Below are 27900 nucleotides of genomic sequence, written 5' to 3'. Positions count from 1 at the left end.
TGCTTCAACAAGAATGCAATATTCCAGTTACAATGTGCTATCCAAATGGAAAGAACCCAAAACTAAGCAAGAAAGACCAGAACATTACAACATTCTTGGGATCCTCCATGACAAACCATTGCACTAAATATTTCACATTTACAAGGTATTAGTTTTCAGTTGGTCATTGTTGTTTAAAGCAGGAGAAGGCTTGCTCTTCTGACCATCTGTTCCTCCTTTGGATGTGTCCTGGAAGAAAAGCCTCGGCATCCATAGAGACATTAAAATTCTTTTATATTCATTCCGAAAATTCTGGTTAAGAAGTCCATATATTATTGCATTAAGGCAGCTGTTGAAATAGGCCATGAAGTAGCTTGTAATGAACAACCATTCAGGAACTTTTGGTGCCATTTCCATAGGATCGATGGCTACAGCCAGTCCAATGAAGTTTAGAGGTGCCCAGCAAAAGGCAAAAATCACAAAAACCACAAACATGGTAAGAAAGTTTCTGAAGTCACTTGGCTTCAGTTTGGGATTTGTTTCTGACTTGACTCGTCTTCTAACTTGAAGCACTAAGACCCAAATTCTCAGGTAGCAGAAGCTCACAATGGTGATAGGGACAACAAAGTGAATGACCACAACAGCTATGGTATAGTAGGAGCTTGCAGTCTGAACAAAAGTGCATGAATACACACGTGGGTCATATTTTAAAGAGCCAAGAAAAAAATTTGGCACAATTGCAATTACTGTTAATACCCAGATTAAGGAGACATACAGCATGGTGTTCCAACAGCTGTACACTTTGTCATAGGCAAAGCTGTGACAGATGTAGCAATATCGGTTTATTGCAATTGCAGTGATGTTGAAAATGGAGCCTATTACACTTAGTCCCATCACAAAGCCACTCACTTTACAGTGCATTTCTCCCAAAGTCCATCCATTGTGGAAAATAGCTAAGAGCACCAGTGGGTATGGATACAAGGCCACCACCAGATCAGCCAAAGCCAGGCTTACCACAAATGCATTACCTAGGAAAAAAGAAAAATACATAGATGTAAGTATGACAGCAAGCATAGTTGTGAACAAGAAGAAAATATGGTATATTATCTTGGATTCCTGAGAAGCTAAATTATTGATGATGTCAGCACGAAGCAGGTTTATAGGACCAATAGATTCGTATGGGAAATAATTTAACAATTCAATTAAGAATACTATGGAAATTCCTACAGAGACATGATACTATGCCCACCTCTTAATCTTAATATTCAATAGCCATAATTATTAATGAGACATTACATAGTCAAGTGTTGAGGTGTTTCAGTGTAGCTAACTCCACAGATGGATATAAAAGAAAAAAAGTCCCAAATGTGTTAGGTAGGCAGGCTTTTCTATCATTCTAACCAGTCACTGGAGTACAGTGGTCTTGACAGGTATCAAAGGGAAGGTTATTAAAAAATAGGTCTGTAGGGACTAGAAGGATAGTTGTTTTATATCAGAATTGCTACACAATAGTCTATAGTATAGATATTTTCTGATGAATGGCCTACCAATACTGTAGATATTTTCCCACTAGACTGACTAAGGGAAGGTGAATTTCCTTCAGTTTGAAGCTTTGCATTACAAGAAAGAAGTAAACTCTAATTAGAGCTGATCTAGAGCTAAGTATTTATCTACCAGTTTTACAATTTGTGTTTTACAATATTGAACAAGCTAGGGAAAGAGCTGAGGGGATCATGATTGCAATCTTCAAATAAATGAAGAAGGAGAGATATAATCCATTCCTGTGACTGTGGTGAACACAAACAAATTTTGGTTACAGCAAGGAAGTTTCAGGTGAGAGGTTGAGAAAAGCATTTTAATGGTAAGAAGAAGGACGTGCTGGAACATCTTGCTTTGACCCTGCCACTGGATGTTGTAAGAAAAAGTTAAATAAACATTTGTCAGTACTGCCCAGATACAGCTGGTTCCTGTTTTGAGCATAGGAAAGATGAGATGACTTTTCTAGACAAAAAATAAGTAGGATAAAAGACAAGACAAGATTATCAAAAGAAAAGTGGCATATTTATCAGAATAGAGTTACATTTTGGCAACAAGAATTTTTCTCTTACTTTTTTCATTACTGCATCTGGCATTAGAGGATAGAGAAATCAGAAGACGGAAAGAAAAAAAAAAATTTGTTTGGTTTAGAATACATTTTGAAGAAAGACAGAGTTAGGCCAGGTGTGTGCTAAAATTAATCTAATCTCTACAGCCTTCCAATATCAGTTTATACCTAACAGGTAATTATTCAGTTAAAATCAAGAGAACATTCAGCTTTTTCTGTCTCATTTTGAAATTTTCTGTGAAGTACCTTTGGCAAGAGAATTTCAAAATTGTATAATTTAGGACTTCTTGAAAATTCAGCTGCAATGAAGAAGGACAGTTAACAGTGAACTTGTCAAAAACATAATATACCATTTTCCAGCATGGAAGAAAAATGGTGCAATATCTATAAAGGCCTCAAGTGATTTGTCACTTTTATGGTTGTTTACAGGCTCCGGTGTTCACACTGCACACTGAAAAGTGAAGTCCAAGGTTTTTTTTCTTTTTGTCTGACTGTGGGATGAAGTGTAATACTCTATTACTGCACTGAACAATCTACAAAAGTAGAGAGGAACTTTTCTAACTCATTGAAAGTAAATAATCAGCATTTTGAGAGATAAAAAGTATTTTAAGTGCTTGGAGAAAATAAGTGTTCTTTGATATACCTAAACACACCATTTGGAATGGCTATAGTTACATTCATAACATAACAAAAGAGGTAACTTCTTGCTCCCTGTATCAAAGCAGAAACCAAGGAATGTTGTCTAGTTGGAATTATTGTAATTATTTCCGTAATTTACCTGATGGACTTTGTTGCTGGATTTCAGTTTAATCAGACAGAATGTTATACTAATTTATAAGAAACACATTTGCTCACTGGAACGGAAAGAACACTTGATTACAAGCAGTAGCTACTAAAACCTGAATATCTAGCCAGAGACTTTAAACATTTCACATCTGCACTGTTTTAAACATTGATAGTTGGTTGCATAGGAAAGAAAATAAGTTCTAATATTTACTTTGGGTACAACAGAACTAGATCAGTATTTCAAGAAGTGTTCCTGCATATTGGCTTTGTTACCCCAATTAACAAGTTAAAAGGAACTTTCACAACCACTTGCAGTCTTGATAAGACTTGATATTGAGGGAATTTAATCACAGAACAAACTTTTTGGTAATGTCAGAACTTACAATTTAATTCTAATGTCTACCAAAACCAGAATCAATTGCAATCACCAGAATTTTTTAAAAGATTTTCTCATTTCTTTTCTTTCAAACTAGTTAAAATTATAAATTATATATCATAGTATTCTATTTTTTATTGCAGGGTGTTTTGGTTGTTACACATTTGTTTATCAAGTTGTTGAACATCGCACACAGATATCACCCTCAGATCTATTTCCCTCAATACAGAGTCATGTTATTCCTTGTGTACTCTTCTGCATCCGTTACTTTTTCTTTAGCATACAAAGGCCTAGCTTCAAGACAGGAAAATTGTTTCTTCACAGCCTGCTGTGCAAACAGCAGCATTATTCTCTGTCCCTGCTTTTCCTACTGTCAAGCTTGGGTCACGGTGTAGTAACAAATGTAAAGAGTAGAGACAGGCAAGGCAGAAAGTCAATGTGTATGACTATAAAGTATTGGAAGACTTTCTTAAATATCAAGGATTGGTGACTCAGGATAATTATTTTGTTCCTGCATTTCCATGTCCTAACCTCAAGGGAAAACTCAGAAATACTCTTGCATATTTCTTACTATATTATGTCTTAGTTGGAATGTGAGTGAGACAGCTCTTTGTTTAGACTTCAGGCTTGAAAGCTCCTCTAATAATCATTATTCTGTTCATAATGAAATAACCTTTTATACTGGCTGAGAAAGATAGAATGGAGTTTTTCTATTATATCACTCTAAAAACTACCTGTAGGTACTTATCTGTACTAAAGGAAGAGGATCAAGACCTTGAATTTAATGAAGTAAGCAAGAGTCCTATTATTCTATTAAATTTATCCAATTATCCCTCTCTGGAGTTTACATTAACAGACATCATCCAGAAGTTAAACAGTCTGTCTGTCTGTCCATCCACACTGGGTATATCTTCAGTGCTAGCTCACTCACCAGTTCCCTTTTTTCCCTCTGCCCCATTCCTGCAGCCTCTGTACTGAAAATAAATTTAAAATAAGGAGACTTCCAATGGCTCTCTTGTTTTGGTTGGTGAAGAAAGATAGAATCTGGGCTCAGTTTCTAGAGAGCCTTTTAGTCACTTCAAGGATGCATGGTGTCATCCACTCTGTAAATTAATCTTATACAAACGTTAGGCATATAAAATGCTGCTTTGCTCTAGTTTTTAAAATATTCACCCAATACACATGGTGATTCTAAACTTTTAATTCTTTCCTGTAAGTCATTAAAATAAAATAATTTAACAGTCTTGATCATAATTCCAATTTCTGCAAATGATATGCCTCTTGAATATAATATTGTTCCCCAGCTGTTACCTCATCACCTCTCTCTAACAAAGGTAACCTTGATCTGATACAAGCACTTGATCCATATAACAAGAGTAACAACAGTGAAAAAAAAAAAACCTGGGTACTTTAATTATATTTCAATGTAAAAGAACAAAAATCAAAGCCTGAATTTCTTTCATAGTTCCTAGAACCTTCAAATGAGCAAACTGAACCTTCAGACAAAAAGAAATTTCAGTCCATTAATCCCAAAGACCATTAGCCAGGATTCACTACAGCAAGAGGCTTATTAGATCTATTGTTTGAGTCTAGACCATCAGGGACATTGAAGAGGCATATATAACAACTTGAAGAAAGCAATCAATCCTTCAGCCTGTCCCTCATTAATCTCCCTTTGTCTATAATTAGTAATTAGTAATAGAAACTACGCAGTTCTGATATGGTATTCTCTTGAAATTTGTTGTGCAATGTCATCTTTTGAGAACCATGCCTAGTGAATCCTTATTAGAGTGAGTCAAGGTCTGAACCAGATAAAACAAGAGCAAACTCAACAAACAGCAAACTGGTATGAAATGGACTTCATGTGTCCATGTGTCTGCTCCTGGTTGTGTAAGACTAACCCTGAAACTGAAACTAAGGACCAATTTGCTCAGCCAAACTATTGCAGCACAGATTCTTCTAAGCACCAGCCTGAGTGCAAACCTGAGCAAGGTCTGAGTTGTTTTACAGTTCAGAGTTCAGGATTTTGGCAAAAGAGATGATTTCTGTGTTGGAACTGTGTAGCCAGTCCCACTCCTGGAGACTTCTTCACTGTATGCATCTCCAGGTACACATGGATACTTACTATTTCTTCTGCTCATTTGTTTTCCCACAATTTCAGATAGTTTTTAGCATGTTTTAGGAGTTACATGAGAAGATAGAAGGCTATGTTTTCAGAGTCCAGACTTCTACAAAATGTCCAGGTGGTGACATGTAAGTGAAAGTTCTGGATGTTTTATTGCTGGCTCTCGATGCTGTCGGTGATGCCTGCATTTTCTGACCTAACATATTTTCCACTTGATTTCAATTCCTGTAATTCCTGCAGCTTATGCCAGGCTTTGTTGTCAGGGTTCTTCTTAACATTTGCTCTTCATTGTGGGAATGGGAATGAAGCCAGGAGAGAACACTTGCAGCAGGTGCAGCAGAGAATGAAGGCTTTCACACACTGATATTTGAATTACTTGTGACAGTACAAGCCAAGACCTGGGGTTATCTTCAACTTCCTGAGACATGTTAGTCTAGTAAATTGTTCAAGAGCGTGTAACTTGAAGAAGGTTTAACATAATGCTCCAAATATGTACCACATATGTTTTTGTTCTTTGAATACAATAGTTTAAAATGGTGACAAGATCCTTTGTAGTTATGTTTCATGATTTCAGGTATTAGTGGGATATACTGCAGACATGGATGCTGGAAAGGAACAGGTGGTTTATGTTCGCTATATCCATAGAATCTTAGAGTCTCCAGCAAAAAATTTACTATACAAAGTGTATCAAGGCTGGTCTTAGATCTATGGAACATTCAGGTTATTTCTTTTTAGGAAATCTATGTTCCCTGAAGCTGTTTGAAGTATTTGGTGAGTAGAATTATCCTATGATATGCAGAAGGAAAATACTGTCACTGGGATTGCTATACACAGAGCAGAAGGGGAATATAAGTGACAATTATCCTTTCATTGTGCAGCTACCCAAAGGCTTTGGGAGAGCTTTCTGTTCTGAAGAAATTCAGGCCTAGACACCCTGAAAGTTAAACACCTTTTTTTTCATAGTAAAGTCTGGAATCCAGACAGAATAGGTTTAAGCCTTACTCATGTACTTTCTGGATAAAGCACTGTACTGTTACATAGAAGATGAAAGAGACACTTTCTCATTTTAAGATAAAACAATGCAAACCCCCCACTGTGGGACAGTTTAGTGGGAAATGCTCTGTATACTCCTTTTTTTCAAGCTGTCCTGCAAGGCAAAAATACAGGATTCACAGAACTGGAAGCTCAGCATAAATAAGGGAGTTTGAGATTGTGGCTTAGTGACTACCAGTCTTCTGGACTGGGACAGAGCTGTGTTCTTGGCCCTGCATCTCCAACTCCGCATTGGAAGCTACATTTGCAAGAGCTGAATTTTAGGCTGACAAGGTATAGATTTTAGGTGTCAACACAGTCTTGCTGAAAAGGGGCACCTAAGTGACACTATTGATTAATATGGTTCTGAGCTCATGATTTTGACATGCTTAGTTAATAGTTAGGTATGAATGTCACGCAGTGAGCAAAGGGTCAGGGTCTCCTGGGTGCTCAGGCTTCTTCTCCTGTGGAAGCACTGCAATTGGTATGAGTTCAGTGCTCTAAGTTTCATAATAGATTTTAGGTGCAAAAAAAAATAATTTATAATATGAGGCTGTTAAAAAATTTTAAAGGTTTGAGATTTGCAACAATTATTTGTATAATTTTGCTCACCGGTGACTTCCTCTCATGTGAGTAGGGACAGTGGTGACTCTTTATTGCCACCTGGTGCACAAGCCACAGCAGAGACAATGTATTGCCCCTCCAGCACAGCAAAAGGTAAAGGGAAGAGTGTGTTCTTCCAGAGCAGAAGCCAGATAGCTTGTCTAAAGGGTATACTTTTCTTGACGATTGATGCTTTCTATGATTCCAGAAACTTTCCTGGCACTGGATGTTTTCAGAGAGAAAAGGGGAAGCAAAAGAGACAAGACAGGCTCGAATTTACTATTGCCTAGTGGTTAGGACACTTCCATGGTAGAAGACCCTTTATTTGAAGAAGGACTTGAGCCTATGTCTCCCATAGTCCCAAAAGAGTGCCCGACTCACCGGCCCTGCTGCTCTTCTGGGGTTAGCCTGCTTTTCTCTTTCTAGGTTATGTTCAAGAATTTCACCCTAGAACCAGAACACATAGGTTATCACTGATACAATACCATTCTCTTCCTCAGTACATTTCAAAGCAAAAAACTCCAAACAACCTTTCTCGTTATTTAACAGGTGGGAAAATGATAAAAACAGGTGCAGGGACTGTCCCAAGACACAGATTTCAAAGAGCACTCTAGGGTCATGAACTTTGCTTTTCTCTAGGAGATAGGATCACCTCTATGATTCTGTTAGGCACACTCAGAAAAGAATGACAGAGCCTGTCCTGCTCCCTGCTCCAAAATGACACCACAAAGGCATTCTGGTGCTGAGGGATGGAGCCAGCTGAAGAGCTACATGGTGGTGAAGCAAGTCACATTCAAGGGGGTGTTTGCTGTGATAGGTAATAAGCCTGTGGAACTCCTTAACTGATCTTGCCAATGCAAACATTCTGTATTCAAGAGGAGGATGGAAAAGTACTTGAAGGTTACTAAACAGACATAACATGCTAGGTTCAGGAAATTCTCTGAGATGGGAGGAATCACAAGTTGACAGAATACAAAAGTATCATATAGGGTTTCTCTCCTTTTTTTTTTTTTTTTTTTTTTTTGTTTTGTTTGTTTGGTTTGGTTTGGTTTGGTTTGGTTTGTTTTTTTTTTTTTCCTCTGGATGTGTTTGCTTGTGTCTACAGCTGAAGATAGAAGAAGAAGCTAGTTATGCCCTTGGGCTGAACCATTACAACCACTTCTATGACATGGATGGCAGGCTTCAGTGACACCGTTCAGAAGCACAGCTCTCAACTGGGCTCTCCTGTTGTACAGATCTGAGTGATACAGTGAGATTCTCTCATTCAAGTCCTTGCTTGTCACTCCTCTACACAACTATCTTGGTTTTGTGGGACAAAATACTTGAGGGGCAATTACTTTGCTCTACATGTCTGGCTACCTGCAACTGAGCTGCATCCTGCAGCAGGTTTGCGACAAAGATCCCTTGAATCTTGCCTTCAGGATAGTCTAGGAAGGCAAAAGGCTCCTGTTGGTGCTGAGAGAGCATCTCTGCTGAGAGGACTATTGCTTCTCATGTAGGGAATGAAGCCAAGACATCTACACAGAATGCTTCCTGCTGTGGGTACCAGTAACAGGGCATCTTCAAAATCTCCAGTTGCTGAGCACGGTCAGTGAATAACAACAAAAATAGTCTCTTTTTTCATTAATACATTAAAGAACTTGTGTTTCCTTTCTCTGTCAGTATGTATCAGCTTAAATTTCTCCACTTGAGGTGATCACAGCTGTTGATTGCTTCAACAAAGGAGGAATAGGAAACCTACATGAACAACTGCAGGTATCAAAATTCGTTGTCTGCTGATGAAGGGGCTAATATGAAAAGGTGTAAAACACAACAGGTGCAATCTAGACAGATTCTATAAATAGTGAGGCAATCTATTATTGTTAATATTTTTTTTTCAGTCTCAACACTATATTACATTTCACAGAACAGAAGTGAAATATGTAGCACTTTGTAGGGTGTTATTTTGATAAAAAAATAAAGAAAATAAAAAGCCCCATACAACTAAAACTGGTTTCATATCTACTATAAAAAAAGACTGGAGTGTGGAACCAAACCAAGTAAGAGCATTTCGCTGCTAAAAACTCTGCACAAAACTTTATTATGTCCTGGCAGATATTGATTTCTATTGTATGAAAGACTAGGTCATCTTCTATTACCTCCACTATTACCTTCTATTACCTTCATCTTTGCTACTGTTGTTAGCCTAAATTTATGTCAAAGCAAATTATGTTGGGTTTTTTCCTCTCTTACAGCAACAAAATGATGTTCAGGTCTTTAGAATAATTTATCTCTTACCTTCTTTTAGAAAGTATGACAGGAAATTGAAGAATGAAAATAACTTTGTGCAAACAAAAACTGGGTTTTTCTTGTTGACCTGGGTGGTTTGTGGTTAGGATTTTTTGTTTGTGGGTTTTTTAATATTCACTATTCAGCTGAATTAAAAAAACCTAACAAACTAAAAAACAACTAAAAACTACAAACAAGCTCAACAAATACATAACAAACCCTAGAACACAGAATAATTCTACTTTGAAATATAAGGCTAATGATATTACAGAAGATATTAAACATAAACAGCAGATATATATTAAGTGAAAAAAATTAAGACTATTGCAGACTATGGGATATACTCAGCACCAGTTAGCCAAGAGATTTGGTTAGCTCTGATAAGGTGCATCATGGAGCTTTGCCTTGTAAACCCGTTTAAACAGAACAGAGCATTTTGACCAGGACAAATGCTGGGGTCTCCTTTTGAAGAAATGAAGAGATCTGAGTGGTAATTTCCACAGTGATTTTTACCCAACTGCTCTGTGGCCTCCAGATGAAGGACTTGCAGCATGTGGCAGCTACACAACCAGAAACAAATACATGCAAAGCACTTGCAGGGGTTCCTGTGTTCAACTCTCAGACACAGTGGGGGATCCCAAGACATTCTTGGAATGATAAAAAAATGGGATCTGATACCCTGCAGTAAATATAGGATATTGAAATATATCTAATATGAAGAGCACTTAGGTTGACGAGTTGCCAGAGCTTCTAAAAGCCTCTGGAGTCCCTTCAGTATGATATTTTTTTTTTTCTTTTTTTGTTTCCTACTTTGTCAAGGAAGAAAATAGATTATGCTTGATGAAAATGTCCACAACAACCTTTCAGTGAGAGAAAGTCTTACCCTTTTTATTTTGAGCTTTTAGAAGGCCTCAATACTGTACATGAACAGGGAGATGAATGTCTTCAGAAGCTGTTGTCAGTCTGTGCCATCTGCTTCTTTTGGAAACAAGGTCTTAAAACAAAGTACACTGACATGATTCATCTTATAATGATACTCCTAGATTTGTAAACAGTATGTAAATAGGGGAGTAAATAAAATGCTTTTCTTCTAAAGCATTGGCTGGTTTGTGTTTCAATTCTAAACGAAGTGTGTGATGATAATTTCCTAAATTCAGGTCTTTCCTGAAAGCCTTGCAAAATTTCTAAATGAGACTTCTGTTCAGGCTAAGCCTGTCAGTCATGGTATTGGTGAGAAAGTTAAATGAATGCAGATAGGAATGGGCTTATAACCACAAAATCATTTATGTTGGAATGGATCTCTGGAAACCATGTAGTCCGACCTTCCTGTTCAAAGAGGCATAAGTTACAGCAGGTGGTTCAGGGCCATGTCCAGTCAGGTTTTGATCACCTCCAACCATGGAGACTCCATAGCCTCTCTGGGTGGCCTGTTCTACTAAGGAGCAGATATATATACAGAAATTACTGTTTTCAGTATGGAATGGGGGAAAAGTATGTTAATTTTGCAATAGATAAGAGCTCTACTTGACCTACTAAATAGCAGAGTGTGGTGAGAAAGAATGAAGAGGCATAAGATCCTAGCACAAAAATATTTTTGGAAACCAATTCTCACTGACTTTAGCATAGCCAGAATGTAACTTCCTGTCTAGATATACAAATACCAGGTTCTGCTTGTCCAGGTTGCAGAATGTATAATCCTTTTGCACATGCTAATGTGATCAGCACTCTGCATTGCACTCACCCATTCAGACTGACTGTGGCAGTCCCAGGTGGAACCTAAGTAAGTAATCTGGTGAACAGGATTCTAGTAGGTGACTTCTGTCTGCCTGAAGTACCAAGCCATACCCACAAGTTGGGCTCCCTTAGTAGGTAAGCAAATCTTCAAAATGGGACAAACCAATGTAAGGGTGAGGCTCGAGTGGCACAGCCGGGTAGCGTGCGATATTTAAACAGACAACCCCGAGCAATGCTGAGGCCGTGGGTTTGAGCCTCACCCTGCTGGTGATGAGCTCCAGTAGCGCAACCAAGTTAGTGAGGTGCTGAGACAAAGCTCCAGTGGCCCAATCAGGTTAGCGCGGTGCTCCTAGAAGCAGGTAATCTCCCTGCTGGCTTGCTCAGGCGTGAGCTGAGCCTGTGCTTCAAGTTTCACCTTATAGAAAATTGGAGAGCAGCCAGACAGAGAGGGACCTGGGAGTCTGGATTGACAGGAAGCTGAACATGAGCCAGCAGTGTGCCCAGGTAGCCAAGAAGGCCAAGGGCATGCTGGCCTGTATCAGGAAGAGCGTGGCCAGCAGGTCCAAGGAAGTGATTCTGCCCCTGTACTCAGCACTGGTGAGGCCACACCTCGAGTACTGTGTCCAGTTCTGGGCCCCTCAGTTCAGGAAGGATATCGAGGTCCTGGAGCAGGTCCAAAGGAGGGCAACCAGGCTGGTGAAGGGACTCGAGCACAGATCCTATGAGGAGAGGCTGAGGGAGCTGGGGCTGTTCAGCCTGGAGAAGAGGAGGCTCAGGGGAGACCTCATCACTCTCTACAACTCCCTGAAAGGAGGTTGTAGCCAAGTGGGGGTTGGTCTCTTTCCTCAGGCAACCCTCAGCAAGACAGGAGGGCACGGTCTCAAGTTGTGCCAGGGGAGGTTTAGGTTGGACATTAGAAAGAATTTCTTTACTGAGAGGGTGATCAAACTCTGGAATGGGCTGCCCCGGGAAGTGGTGGATTCTCCATCCCTGGAGATATTTAAAAAGAGACTGGATGTGGCACTCAGTGCCATGGTCTGGTAACTGCAGTGGTAGCAGATCAAGGGTTGGACTTGATGATCTCTGAGGTCCCTTCCAACCCAGCCAGTTCTATGATTCTATGAATTTTTATTAAATCAGGCTCAAATGGAAATCACTTTTGTACATATTACGTTACAATACTGTGTTTGAAGGTCATGTGCTTCACTTTGGGTTTTTTACTCTCCATAAGCAGATCAGATGTTCTTGCTTTATTGCAGTAGGGGTGCATTTCTGGCTCATGATCAGCTTGTTGTCCACCAGGGATCCCAGTTTCTTTTCTGCCAAACTGCCTTCCTGCTGGGTGTCCACCAGCATATATTGGTGTATGGGGTTATTTCTCTGCAGGTAAAGCACACACATTTCCCTTTGTTGTGGCAACCTTCATGACGTTCTTATCAGTCCATTTCTCTAGCCTGTCCTGGTCCTTCTGAATGGCAGCACTTTTTTTGTATTGCTGAGGGTGCACTCTGCCACATCATCCAGGTCAGCAATGAAGTAGCTAAACAGTACAGGTCCCAGTACTGAACTATGAGGCTCACCACTAGTGTCTTGCCCTTCTACTGGACTTAGCACCACTACTTGTAACCTCCCAGGCCCAGTCACTCAGCCCATTTTCAATCTACCTCACTGTCCACTTCTTTAATCCCTATTTAGCAGTCTATGAAGATGTTGTAGGAGACACTATCACAAGCTTTAAAGTCAAGGTAAACAACATTGAATACTTTCTCCTCATCCACCAAGCTAATCATGTCTGTGACTGTAGAAGACTATCAGGTTGGTTAAGCATGATTTTCCACTTGTAAATCCATGCTGATTGCTACCAATAATCTTCTTGTCTTTCATGTTTCTGGAAATGGTTTCCAGGATTAGTTACTCCATCAAATATTCATTACCTCATTAATGAATCAGAAGTGGTACCTTCTTATAGCATCATGCACTTTTATTGACTGCTTGTCTTGCAACCATTAATTAAGTCAAACTTTGCTTCAGTTATGATATAATTACTCTTTAAAAAAACTCCAAAAACAAACAAAAACTACCAAGTATGAGACAGTAATTGGAAACATGTCACATTTTCTCATAGGCTGAGGCTACCCACAGGCTTGTAATCCTGTCTTGAAACTAAAATATAAATTAAATTTCTGGAAGTGTTGTGGAAGGCATTTCAACTGACTCTTTTGCTCTTGGTTGTACTGTCAGTGTTTGGGTGTAGAAGAAGGAATACATAGCTGCATGTCTTATGGTTTCCAGAGTACTTATTTCTCAGGCCTTTCCAGATGATTTTTATTTACATTTCATGAATACAGCACTGGGGATATGGAGGAGCATAGTATTTTACTCAGGAGAGAACATGATCAGCTTTGGTGGAAATTTGAATATTGTTGTTAACTGTAGTTACCAGTTAGTTACCTGATTCAGTGCATCTAAAGTAAAGTTTTATCTTGTAATTAGCTATGCTTCAATAGTGTAACTAGGTTATTTTTGTAGGAAAGCTTCAGGAAAGGTCCTTTCATTGCTTAGAATATTCAAAAATATTCCTTGTGTAAAGAGATTCATATCTGCTTTTTGTAAATTCAGGCACTGCAGGTAATGGAATTAATCATTTTTTCACAGAGATGTAAAGTGGGGGCTGTTTGTGAACAGTTTGATGCCCAGAAAGTTCCTTGCATTGTGAACACTTCAAGAAATAAGTTATTTTTGTTCCATCTAGAAGCAGAAGTAATGGTGTGCTGACTCTTTCTGGGTATCTCTATAGAGATATCTGCATTTCTCTATAGAACCATAGAATCTTTCATGTTGGAAAAGACCTGTGGGCTCAGAGTCCAACCTACTGTACAAAGTTCTCCCCTAAACCATATCCCCCAACACCACATCTAAATGACCCTGTAACACATCCAAGGATGGTGACTCAACCACCATCCTGGCCAGTCTATCCCAGTGTCTGACCACTCTTCCTGCAAAAATTTTTTTCCTGATGTCCAGTCTAAACCTACCCTGTTGCAGCTTGAAGCCATTCCCTCTTGTTCTATAGCTAATTACCCATGAGAGGAAACCAGCACTGACCCTTCTACAATTCCTTTCAGGTAATTATAGAGTGATGAAGTCTACCCTCAGCTTCTTCTTCCTCAAACTAGGAAGATCCCTCAATTATTCTTCCTAACATTTATTCTCCAGGCCCTTCACCAACTTTGTTTCCCTCCTCTCCACTTGCTCCAGCACCTCCACATCTCTCTTATATTGAGGTGCCCAAAACTGAACACAACACCCAAAGTGTGGCCTCACAGTGCTGAGTACAGGGGGACAATCACCTCCCTACTTCTGGTGGCCACACTATTTCTAATACAAGCCAAGATGCCATTGGCTTCCTTAGTCCCCCAGGCACACTGCTGGCTGATATTCAGCCACTTGTCAATTAGAACCCCCAAGTCCTTTGGTGCCTGGCAGCTTTCCAGCCACACTTTCTGAAGCCTGTAGCATTGCATGGGGTTGTTGTGGCCCAGGTGCAGGACCTGGGACTTACCCTTGTTGAAGTTCATACTGTTGACTTTGGCCCATCAACCCAGGCTATCTAAGTCTCTGCAGAGCCTCCCTATCTTCAGATCAACATTCCTGCCTAACTTGGTGTCATCTGCAAACTTGCTGATGCTACACTCTGTGCCCTTATCAAGATCATCAATAAAGATGTTAAACAGAAATGGTCTCAACACTGAGCCCTGAGGAATGCCACTTGTGACCTGCCACCAGCTGGATTTAATTCTACTGATCACCACTCTTTGGGCCCTTCCACCCTGCTAGTGCTTGATCCAACAGCTCATATGCTCATCCAGGCCATGAGCAGTGAGCTTTTCCACAAGAACTGTGTGGGGAATAGTGTCAAATACTTTCTGAAAGTCTAGATAGACAATATCCACAGATTTCCCTCATCCAATAGCTAGGTCATCTTGTCATAGGAGACCAGATTCATCAGGCAGGACCTGCCTTTCATAAGTCCATGCTGACTGGGCCTGATCCTTTGGTTGTCCTTTATATGACTGGTGATGGTACTCAAGATGATCTACTCCATGACCTTCCCTGCTACTAAGGTCAGACTGGTAGGTCTGTAGTTTCCTGGATCCACCTTTCTGCCTTTCTTGTGGATGGGAGTTACATTTGCTACCCTCCAGTCCATTGGGACGTCCCCAATTATCCAGGATTTCAAGTAAATAATGGAAAGTGTCTTGGCAAGCATGTCTACTAACTCTCTCAACACCCTTGGGTGTAACACATCTGACCACATAGATTTGTGTGTGTCCAAGTGGTGTAGCAGTTCACTGACCACTTCCTCTCTAATTGTGATGTCCTCATTCTCCATCCCCTCCCTTTCTCCTAGCTCACCAGGCTGAGCTCCAGGGAACACTTAATTCCACTGCTAAAGACTGAGGCAAAGTAGGCGTTGAGCACCTCAGGCTTTTCCTCCTCCTTTGTTACTGTGTTTCCCTCTGCATCCAATAAAGGATGGAGATTTTCCCTAATCCTCCTTTTGTTGTTAATGGATTTATAGAAACATTTTTTATTATCCCTAACAGCTGTAGCTCAGTTGAGCTCCAACTGTACTCTGACTCTCCTAATTTTCTCCCTGCATAGTTTCTCTGCATCTGTTTGGATTTCATGAGAAACCTGCCCCCTCCTCCAAAGGTCATGGACTCTCCTTTTGTTCTTGAGGTCCATCCCAAGATACCTCTTTAGCCAGGTCGGTCTCCTTTCCCACCTACTTGCTTTTTGACACACTGGGACAGCTTGCAGCTCTTGGGTACATAAAAGATGCCCTCAGCAACAAGCAGCTTCACTTCAGAGCAGTGCAGTAGCAGTTACTGTAGTTTACCACATCAAAAGGAGTTTGATGGGTGCTTTTCAGAAAATAGTATTATTATCTACTATCTGAGAGGCTACAAAGGATGACCCTCAATTTTTAAAGGACAACAGGGAAGAAAGTAAAAAGGTGTGTTAAAATTGCATGCTGTCTTGAGTTTGCTGACCAGAAGGTTTGTCTGAAAGATGATGGAAAATCCAGATAAGGTGTTCTGTGAAAATTTTCCTTTGTAATGGTCCAATGATTACACCCTGTGGCTTCCAGCCAATAATGCTTGATTTCAGATGAGTTTGCTGAAATGCTTACTCCCTTCAATGTAGATTCCCAAGAGTCTTAAGAACCATAAGTTGTAGTTCACAGGAAGGAAGGATGAGATATGTCCCAGTTGGCACACAGTGACTATGCCACCTGCATATCTTTACTTGTCTTGAAGTGAAGCAGCATGTTTAAATATACCATCTTTTTACTTGTCAGTAGAAAAGCTGAATAGAGTTGTCTACTTCTAGGAACATCTTTAAAAAGTCCTAAAGACTACAATGTTAATGAACTTCACCAATGGCAGGATCTGCAAACCATGAGCAGCTAGGATAGGCACACTAAAAAGAAACCAACAACAAAAATATGCAGATAATATTCAGTAAGTAATTAATATAAATTAATGTAAATATATCTGTATTTATAAGTATATAAAAATACCTAGACTGATTAGATGTATCAATAGGTGATAGTGGTCTGAATTAAGGTCCTTTCCCCTGTTTGAACTCAAATTAAATGCAGTGTATACTGAGGTAATAGGAAGAATTGCACTGGCTTTGGTACAAGAGGACACTGGCAGGATTTGAGCAAATCTCAGAAACATGAAGATATTTTATAGGTGCTTGGCTTTTTTGAAGTGATACATTTTACCCTGAGATGCTAGCTCTGAACTTATAATTAGTTTACATAATTATATTTACAAGGCTGATGTATTAGGCAGATATTGCTGATGTCAGTCAGACTGCAAGCTCCAGTGGCTGTATTGATATTTTCTGACAACAATTTTCACCCTTGTGCAGATATGGCAACCTAAACCAATAGATAAACAGATGTTTTTCCATAGCAGGAAGATGACAATGCTTGTGAAAGTGTCATGTAAAACTATGATAAACTTCATATAGGTATTTAAATAATTAAAATGAGCCAATTCCATAAAAAGTAGCTGAAAAATTAAAAACTTTGTAAGCAGGGTTGTGTTTTTTCTTTAGATGTAATTTTAGCAGCATTTATTAAAGTGTAATCAAATATATCTATAATTAATAATTTAAAAAGAACCCCAGCAAATAAGATCTTAACCACTTGATAAAAGTGTTTAAGCAGTTGTTATCTGTTGTTGTGTCAAGATCTGACTGCCCCACATACAGCTGAAATGTCAGGAGAATATAGACTCTCTGATACAGTTCAGTCCTTACAAATTTTGAGGGAAAATGGAAACCAAAAATTCCAAAGCAGCTACTGTTGTTGAGGAGGACAATGGAGTTGCACCCTAATTGATTTAGACATATTTCTCTTAGCTTTCACTGTCAGGAAATCTGTTTCATGACCATATCAAGGTGGACTTTAAAAACCAGAAAAACACTCAGATTGATTTTTAGGAAAAAGTAAATTACCATGGTGTTTCCTCCTTTCTGCAAAGGAAAAAAAAATGTTTTATCAGCTTAGGATAACAGAGCTCTTTGCTTATGTAGCCTTGAGAAGAAGACAGTCTGTGCCAAGGTATGAATATGTACTTCTAAAGAATAACTTCTAAGAAGCTAAAATCTGGAGCATACCTGAAGACACAAGTACTCAGAGCAGATCTGAACTGGAATAGGTCCTAGAGGCAGAGAACATCTTATCACTGACTTAATGTAATGAATGTAGTTTCCTGTCACATTCCAAATAGAATGGTTCAAATCACTTGGTGAATACATATCTGCTAAGAATAGCTGAAAAAAGTAGTTTTTGAAAAGCTGTCCTGGCCCTCTCTATGTAAATTTGGTCCCTGAGCTCTGACTGATGGGGTCAAAGAGCACCATGAATCCTTGAATTGTTCCTGCTGATCCATCCAAAAAAGAGCTCGACTGCAGAGAGGTCCTGCCTCATGCACTCAGTGAGGCTTGAAAAGGAAATACCAGTGCAGAGTCCAGGAAAGAGATGGCAGCACAATGAGTGCTGCTAAGACACATTGGAATTGCCATACTACAGCAGCCAAGACCTGCTTTTGGTTTCCTGTATCTGAGATCATATTTGCGTTGGTTATTTCAGAGAGATGAAAGGAAACTTATTTTTACTCTACGTTAAAAAAAAAAAAAAAAGCTGTGTGACTTTTTTAGACTTGGACTTATGAGGAGCCTGAGTATGGTGTTGCACGCAAAGCACCACTCTAACACCATCCTTTGATTTTTCTTTTGCTGAGAACATGGGGAGGGTGCACTTGTGCCAAACAAAATACACAGTATAAATATATCCTCAGGTTCTTCCATTACATATTCAAAAAAACCCTTATATTTCTCCAGTTCAACTAAATGCATATCATTCTATTTTCCTTAGAGATAACCCCAGCAATAGCTTCATTTACAAAATGGACTGGAATTTAATATTATATGCTAAAATAAAAGTGTCTTTTGGATGATCTTCATGATACACTGACTATTTACTTATCAATAAATAGATCATTTTCTCCAAAGGATAAAAGAAGATTATAATGTAGAGCTATCATCCAATATGGTATTGCCAGGTGCTTCAAAGGACGATACAAAGTATCCTATAGCTGTAGAACAGCCTGCCTCAGATTACATTTTACCCTAATTCTTAGCTGCTAGAATTTGGTTTACATCTGCACATTTCATACTTTCTCCACTTTTTGGAGGCATTAACCATTATGACTTGGAACACTAAGAATACTCACAGAATAGTTACTATTTTTAAATTTATTTACCGAATACCTGACTTCTACTTTTTACTTAGAGTTTGAGAAAGTGACTTCCATTTTAATATTCTTCATCTCTAGGTTATGCTGAACATGTCCTTGGTCTTGTTTCATGATGCTCTAGGTGACAAAAAAACAAACAAACAATCAAACAAGATTATTCTGGTCTATCTTCTCTAAATCTATCTATTAATTTCTATACAGTATCATACAAAGCTGTCTACTATTGCTTTTGAGGAAAGTGTGGGTCTCTTTGGGATTCCCTGTGATGCAAGCTGATACAGAAGTTATTTTTCTCCTTTATGGTATTTCAGTATTCCTAAATGCTTCTTTAAATCCCCTTAGGTCAATAATTTCCTTATAAACTTTCTACTTGCAACATATTGTAAAATTCTGAATTCTTTAGATTTCTTCTCATGTAAAACATTCTTAGATTTTCACTTTTTCCAAATTTACTTGTAAGGTGTGCTTCCTTTTGTGAAGGATACTTTCTTCATTAAAGTAATTTTCCTATTTTGCAAATAAACATTACTGTTTCATTTTTGCTCTTCTAATTTTAGAATCAAGAAGAGATTAACAATGTTGAGATTATTATTTTTATTTATTTTTCATCTGCTTACTGTTTGAACCAAATCTCACAGCAAAGAGGATGAAATTGGTGATGAAATTATTCTGTTTCCTCTTCAAGAAGAGAGCAGAAATGTAATTAGAAGTATGAGATGAGTCATGGGCACATGACTGAGTAATTCTAGAAGTGATTTAGAAAGACTTGGAGGATTGATCATTTGGAGGTTCTCTCTTGAGAGTTTCATATCTTCATAGACAGGCTACACCTAAGCATATGGGATACCAGCTTGCAATCTACACTGGCAGAATGAAGAGAAAGAACTTGAAATTGAGAGATGGGAAGAAAGAATCACACAGTTTCTTCATTTAACACTCGGGACAGGGGGAACTTTGGCTTCAGGAAGGTGGTGGCAACAAATATAAAACCAGGAACTCACAGCCCAAGAAGTTGGACTGGGGTGATAATAAAAAAAAGCAATACAATCAGTAAAAAATGCCAGGAGCATGTGCAACAAAATAGCAGATCCAAAAACAGTAAGAAATTAAAATTAAACCTCATGGAATAATTTTATTAGGATGGAATTGCATCAATGATCCAAGAAGAAAAATATTAACTGAAAGGTACATAGTCTTCATAAAGGGAAAAAAAAAAAGAAAAAAACCAAAAGCTAAAAATAAAAGAGAGGATGATATCCTGGTAAAAGCAAAATTACATTGGGAAAGAGTTGTTAAGACAATGTGCAAGAAATCTGTGATAGGGTGAAATCACCTCTGTTTTAGTAGGGAAATACTAATGGAAACAACATGGTATGCTGCAGCTCCTCATATGGAAAGCAAATAATAAACATAGTAATGGCTGATGAGCTCTGGACATACACCCAGTAGATTTCTTCAGTGCAGAGTCTATTTGCAAACATTTCCCAGCCTTTGTTTTGATAAAGAACAAAAACATCCTTGAAGAGCCTGTCATAGAAAATAAGGTTGCATTGAAAGCAGATGAGATTATTTTGTTGAAATTAAATGGAAGAATAAACAAAAAAGACATAATTAAGAAGCGGTCATGCACATTTTGATAAATAAAAGAAGCTAATTAGGAAAGGGAAGTCAACTGTATTGAGGAGGTTAGGGAAGGACTTGAATGTGGTAGAAGCTTCGCATTTCTTCATATTAAAGATACAAAAATATTCTCTGGGACTGGCATCCAAGAGAGGGAAGAAATCTTAAAAATAGTACCAGATCTAGCTGGATAAAAAAATTGGCTCAACAAGGATATCAGGGGCAAGAAATGAGGTGAAAAGGAATAGAAAAAGATATGTCCACCAAATAAAACTGCTAGAAAGAACAAAAATGAATAAAATGGAAACTGTCAAAAATTTGAACTTAATCATCTTTGCAAAGAATTCTAAAGTTAATAAAATGGCCTTTCATCACATTAACAAAAGGAAAAAGGAAAGAGGAATTACCAAGGGAGTGGGATGAGGGGAAGAATCTGAAAATCAACTTAAAATGGCTGCTGAGCTGAAGAAAGTTTTACCACAGTTTTTAGCAAGAATAATACTGGTGGGCTTGAAAACAAGTCAGGTTGGTAGGTGAGGAATAAATGTATCTACAATAAAGCAAAAAAGTCAGAGGTTGAATGTATTTGATGATAGGAATTTTTTAACATCTCTTATCTCAGAGGTGGTGTCGTGGATTCTGAAAGAGGACTGAGCTACATGTGGAACCAGTAAAATGTATTCTCTGGTTTTCACTCCTAGTAGGGGAGTGCTGATTTCTCTCAGGCACAGAGCTTGGCACCCACATGCACCCCAAAGAACAGTTTTGCCATCACTTTCCCACACCTGCAGTGCTCTAAGACTTAACTACCCAGTTCCTCCTCCCTTGCCATGGTGCTGTCACAACTGCTGCAAAAGCATGAGTGGTCCCAGCCATAAGTCATGGAGTAATGAGAAATCTAAAACAGTGTTTCTACCTCTGAAAAATCCATCTGTCTACCACAGACTGTGAGGTAACATGGCACTTGTATTGAAGTGAAAAATTAACTGCAAAGGAAGACTGGATCAAGAAATCGTTGGGCTTCCTAATCTCATTTTGTTTGTAGGCAAAGATGCAGGAACAAATTGGGAGAGAAAGGAAAATTAAAAATGCAGGTAAAGACAAATGGAATAAAATTCAATGTGAATTTACACAAAGTCGCTGTCCCAACTAATGGGATCATCTTTATTTAATAGAAGCTTGGCTTGGACTTTCTGTACCTGAGAGCTTGCTCTAAGCTGATGTAGGCTTGGAAGCACATATGCCAGGGTATCACACACTGTCTATTGGTACCACTGCCTGGATGTCATGAAAGAAAACTTTTGGACCAGAGGGAAATAGACTACATTGAACTAATTTTGTCTGATTCAGAAGTATTATGTCACAAAACACAAAGAGAACTAATGAAATTTTGTGATAATACAAAGTTGAGAGCCCATATTGGTACAGGGAAACGTCAAGATCCTTTTTTCCTTGAGGACTAAAAGAGCAGAAAGTGGACAGACTGTACCAGCATGAGGTATGAGGGCAGGTACTGAAAGAAAAATATTCATGTAGACTGAAAAGACAAATGAAAAATAAGACCTGCATTAGCAAGTGACTGCTACAAGAAGAACCATCTATATAATGCCATCACATAAAATGAAAATGTGGCTCCAAGGCATACCAGGTCCATTTTTTCTATTCAGGAAGGACAGAACAGAATAGAATGTTAATATTATTTTCTTGAAGATATTAATGGCATTTCACCTGCAATACTGTGAACAGTTCAGTTTTCTCTTGTTTGAGACTGATTAATTCAGCTGGGATAGGTGAACTGAAAGGCCTAGAAGAATTATTGAAATGAAGAACCTGGTTAATTAGAGGAAACTAAAAGCATTTGGTTTGTTTACCATGGGAAAACAAAGGTTGAGATGGCACAAAAATCCTTACCAGGTAATGATCCATCCAAGTTAAATGACAATTATAGCTCTATAAATAAAAATATCCACTAAAAAGGAATATACATAAAGTTACAAAAATGTTTGAACTGTAGCATTATTACACAGAGATAGGAGGGCTTTATTCTAAGCGTTAGATTCAATGAACTTTTGTGAATGTTGAACTCATATTCCCATAAATTTCTTCATTTTGAGCAGCTTTACTACCAGAGATGCTGAACATGAAAACCAAATGCACACAGTCTCAGGGGTAATAAGTTCAGGGATCCAGGTTCAAGAAGTAAGGAGTACAAAAGCTGAAACCACATGAGTGGGATCTCACATTTTCTCATCAAAATATATTCTTGTCCACATCACTGCTAATGTTAAAAGACAATTTCACCAAGCAGATCCAGGACCCAGGAAGCATACTGAACATTTTGGTTATATCGAGAAATATATTTTTTTTTAATGTCAGAGTTATTTGGATCAATATCATTTCTTGGAGGAAAGGAGGTAAAGAGGAGGAAAATGTGCAAGATTAAGGATGGAACTTGACAAGTTACTATAAGAATTACTTGATGACTTCTGACGTAGTATGTTGACTTTTTATCACCTAAATGTAGGTGACTACATTGACATTGTCCCTCTTGGTTGTCTTTTTTTTTAGTGGATAGAAATAAATATTTTTATGGGCTTAATCATGTCATCTGAATGTAAATGTAAAAAATAAGTTAGATTTATCTATGCCCTAAACATGTTTTAATTTTTTCTACATTAATTATAAAAGAGCTCAAGGAAAAAGTTCAAAAACAGGTGGTCTTCTAAGACATGAATTCCACCCCATGAATGTCTTCTGCCCCAGTGGACAGGAATAATAATGGGGAGAAATAAAAGAGAGATAACTGAAGAGATGAAGAATAGCTGAAAGCAGCTTATAACTACAGAGAAAACATACCCCCAGCTACATTACAGATGTGGAGTGAAGGCTTTGGAAAGGGAAATAGTACAGAAAGAGAGTATAACACTTGGTTATATTTGCAAATGTGTTTATTTAGTAGATAGATTAGTATCAAAAATAAAATTCTATGTGCAGAAATGTTTTATTTTGTACAAATGTGCATATGAGAAATATTGTCCATCCCTAGACACACATATATCAGAGAGAAGTAAACATGCAAATACACCTATGTTCTTACAGATAGAATAAAAACATGAAATTTGATTTCATTTGTATTTTGCCATGCAAATGGAAATAAAGGTCTCATAGTGCTGTGTTAGCTGTTATATATAGAAAGAAAAATAGTGGAAACAGTGAAGAGGGTTGACACAATACACTAAAAATACCCCTGTCTGTTAATGTATTCTTTGGCAGTGCATCAAGGTTAATATTAGGCCTTCTACCAAAAGTCAAAGGGTCCCAAATTCTCACTGCACTTTGAAATGATACCGATTTAATGTGCTTAATTCTCACCTCTTGGTGATTTTATATAGGTATTGCTATACAAATGCATCCTGAAATTCTTTTGAAAGTATAGTGGTTTTAACTGACTTGATGGACCTCCAGAACACTTGACTATCCAGCAGTGTTGTTGAGCACCTGTACATGTCAGCACTTCAAAAGTTTAGCACTTTGAAAGCTGCTTTCAACTGAGCATGCTTAAATGAAGACATGCATAACCAATAGTCACTTCTGAAAATTCAGTACAAATTTGACATTTCAAACTGAAAGACAGGCTAATTCATTTTATTATATCCACATATAAAGTTTTATTTAATTTTGTAGCATGTTGGACAAAGTTACTCCCCTTCTAAATTAGAAATGGTAATAGCATTAATTTTTGTAAATTAAATCAGAATTTGCTCAGCCTTTCACAGAAGGACTGGGTGCAGTTATGTAAGACAAGAATATTGATTCATACCAATTATGTTATGTATTACTTGGAAGAGCCATCGCAGATATTCCCCTCCCCCTCCAAAACCAAATTTAAACGTGGGCTTCTGTATGCTATGAAACAATCTTTCTGTTGTAAGGCTGGCAAAATTCCCACTGTTTAAGGAGTGAATGAGCAATCTCTAAAAGCACCAATCCCACCCATTCTCTATTTCTCTCCCACTGAGCATAATACTTACCAACATAAGGCTAATGGGTCATTTTATTTCACTCCATTCTTGAGCCTTGTATTACACAATAGCACTAAAATAAATTTGCTTTTTATTTCAATTTAATTTTAAGGAGAGTGATGCATAATTATGTTGTTTGCGATTATCAGATTTCTCTATAAAGCCTAGGACAGAACAGTCTTGATAAATCCTGTAAATAAGCTAAAGTCCTGTTTTGCATTCTGAAGGGAAGATTCCAGTTTATAACAGAGAACTGGACAAAGCTGTTTAATTTATTTCTCAGCCTCATGTGCATCTGTGCTTATTTGAAGTCCCAAAATTGGTTCCCCATACAAGAAAATCTCTCAATAGCTTCTTCAAAGAGGATTGAGTGTTCATGGTGCTATAGCTCTTTCTTTTTTCTTAGCTCATTCAGACCTCATCTCCTGTCACAACTGTTGCACTGGCTTCATCTTACGTCTCTCTGACATGCATTACTGCAACCCTAACTCCTTTCATACCATTTTTCATCATTTCTCTTTCTACCACAACAGCTCCCCTAGCAAGTACGAATATATATTTTCTAGTTTGCTCAGAAAGGAAAACATATAAGTACTCCTGCTTGTCCTTTTTTCTTGCTTACGAGGCTAAGGGCTCTTAGCCATTCCCTCCATCAGCCCACACACAGCTCTTTGCAGCCCTTTTCCACTCTGCTCTTTCCTTAAGAATTTTTCTCTTGAAAGACCTCTGTGGACATTTACAAAACTATGTTTGCTCAGCTCCACCTCGAGCCATCTCGACTTGGCAGAAAAGTAATAACTGGCAATTTAAAAGGTATTGAACTTTATGAGTATTATGCAGAAGGAATTCCCTGCTATTCTTCATGGTACTTATCAAAGATGAGATCTTGGGACAAGATTAGTGACATCACATTAAGGATGAGCCTAGGAGATCCGTTAGTAAGTATTGAATTACAGAAGGAGACTACATCTTATTTCAACAGTCTTAGGACTCCACAGAGTATTTTGGTCAGTACTTTGAAATTTGTTCTTCCAGGCATCACTGTCTTTCAGTACAAACTCTCTTCTGCTCTAGTTCGAAGGAAGGATGCAGTTCAGAAGAGAGCCCCTCCCCTCTTCCCCCGCCTCGGCCGGGGGTTGATGCCTCTGGCCGGCAGCGCTCTGCAGAGAGCCTGTTCCCTAACCGTTCACACACACTCACACACACACACACTCGCACGATCACGGAGCAGAGGGGAGAATCCCTGCGGAAAGAGCCGTCCCCCGGTGCCGATGGGAGCAGTGACTCCCGGGACAGGCCGTGGGGGTCCTTTCCCCGCCGCGGCTCTGCGCTCAGCTCCGCACGCCTCGGCCGCCTCCGGCTCCCGGCACTGCCTCTGCCAGGGATGCCCCTTTCCCCGGCTCGGCCTCAGGCAAGACTTCACCAACCTCGGCACGGCTCTGGTGTCCTGAGTAGCTCCCTCCCCTTCTTCTCTTGCTCACCCAATCCACAGACATCCTTCAGTCTGGGGTGTGATGGCTCAGCCCCACGTAAACGGGACCCGACAGCAACCCTCGCGTGCAGTTAGATGTGTACTGATTAGGTACATTAAGCCTCATGTCTCTATAAACTGCTGTTCCTAAGCATCATTTAATTAAAACGAGAGCCTGCCAGCAGGAGCACTTGTCGCTGCACGTGCAACACGCCTTGGGGCAGGGACACCCATTTAAATAAACAAAACCAACAAACGAAATAAACCCCACCAAATCCAAACAAAACCAAACAAGCCCCTCGGGAGAAGCAAATCAGCAGGTCTCCCTCCTTCCTCTCGGTGAAGTAGTCCGGTGATGAAGCACTCTGTTGCGAAGCTGGACCAGTCCCATACCGGGTCCGCTGGCTCCGAGGGCGCGGGGGATGCTGACCGCCTGCTTTGCCTCAGCTCTCAGCAAAGTTTTGGAACCCCGACCTGCGTGCGCATCGCGAAACGATGTCATCGCAGACATGAAGAAGCGAGCAGCTTCGGGAACTGCTTAGTGCTACGAGAACTTTTAGTAGATGCACGACTGCTTCGGGGGTAACACCAACAACCAACAGGCAGCCGGACTGCCGGTATCCGAGTAGCAGCCCAGCTCTGCGCATCAGCCGAACCCTGCGCATCAACTGAACCCTGCGCATCAGGTCACCCAGCAAGAGACAGCGGCAGGGTGGGGGGAAGAGAGAGAATCCGCATGGAGCGGGACATGTGTCAATCAGGTAAGAAGCTGGCCGGAGGGAGGCAAATCTAAAAAGTTGCTGCCAACTCCAGAGTTTTTTACTTTGAGACATATGTAACTATACCGGTAAGGCTAAGACAAGGGCAAATAATTTTAGCAAATAAAACACGCAGAGCCACATTTTAGCACACACAAAGAAAAACCACAGACACGATTTCATAGAAAAATAAACACTCCGCTTTATTTGTTGCTTTTGGCTTGAAGGCTATTCGCTGAGGGGACAAGACGAGGATTTCATGATAAACTACTGTGAACTCCGATGAAGACTCCGAGGCGTGCGCTGAGCCACTTTCTCACACACGCACAGCACCTCATCTTCGGAACTGCTCTTAAACAAGTTTTTAAAGTTCTTTCTCTCTTCCTCCGACCTCTTTGGTCACGCTCTTTGTCTCCGATATTTAATCAGGTGGCACCGATTCCCTTTATCGGTAGCTCCATAGAGACTACACGATGCCTCATTAGAGCCAGGGTCAGGGCCGGGCGCGCAGGGGCTGTGCTAGGGTGATGCGCCAGGGGACAGAGCGCTTGGGGACCCTGCGCACGTTAAGTGCCGGTAGAGCGGGACTTTCGGGTCCCCTGCCCCTCAGCAGGTGGCCCGCCCAGACTCCACAAGAATCTTGGTCTCCTCACGCAGACGAGTGAGGGGGAGCAGGGTAAGGGGAGCGGTGTGCCCGCGGGGCTCTGGGCGGTCTGGGTGCCCGGGACTCATGTCCTTACCTGAGTTCCTCAGCTTGCGGTTCCTCAAGACGGAGGCGATGACCAGCAGGTTGCCCAGGATGTCCACCACCGTGGTGAAGATCAGGACGCTGGAGAGCACCGTCACCACCCAGGCGGGCCGCGGGACACCCGCCGCCGCCGCCGCCTCCCTCTCCGCCAAGCCGAAGCGGCCTCGCCCGCCCGGATCGCAGCAATTCCTCAGAGAGCCATTCTCCAGCATCGCTGACACCCAGACCCAGCGCTGCGCTCCAGACGCTGCCCCTGCCCCAGCCTTATCCCCACCCCTATCCCGGTCCCGGCGCGGCGGCCCCGCTGAGTGCCCGCGCGACGGAGCGGGAAGGCTTTTAACGGCCGCGCCGCGCGCGCTGCCCCTCCCGCTCCCCTCACGGAGCTGCCGGGGCGGGGCCGGGGGCGGGGCCGGGGCGTCACGGCCAGGGCTGA

At 40.0% G+C, this 27900-nt stretch overlaps 1 protein-coding gene across 1 annotated transcript; it reads right to left on the bottom strand.

The window, feature by feature from the left end:
• On the bottom strand, positions 1 to 27787 carry MTNR1B (melatonin receptor 1B). The gene is made up of 2 exons (XM_071733608.1): positions 27460 to 27787; positions 1 to 1007 (listed from the first exon to the last, which is right to left on the bottom strand). The coding sequence occupies exons 1-2, from the start codon at positions 27677 to 27679 to the stop codon at positions 139 to 141; spliced, it is 1089 nt and encodes a 362-aa protein (XP_071589709.1). The 5' UTR covers positions 27680 to 27787; the 3' UTR covers positions 1 to 138.
• Positions 27788 to 27900: the final 113 nt, after the last annotated feature.

Source organism: Heliangelus exortis, chromosome 1 (genome assembly GCF_036169615.1).
Source record: "Heliangelus exortis chromosome 1, bHelExo1.hap1, whole genome shotgun sequence".
NCBI classification, from domain to species: domain Eukaryota; kingdom Metazoa; phylum Chordata; class Aves; order Apodiformes; family Trochilidae; genus Heliangelus; species Heliangelus exortis.
This window is presented reverse-complemented; position numbering and strand designations above follow the sequence as displayed.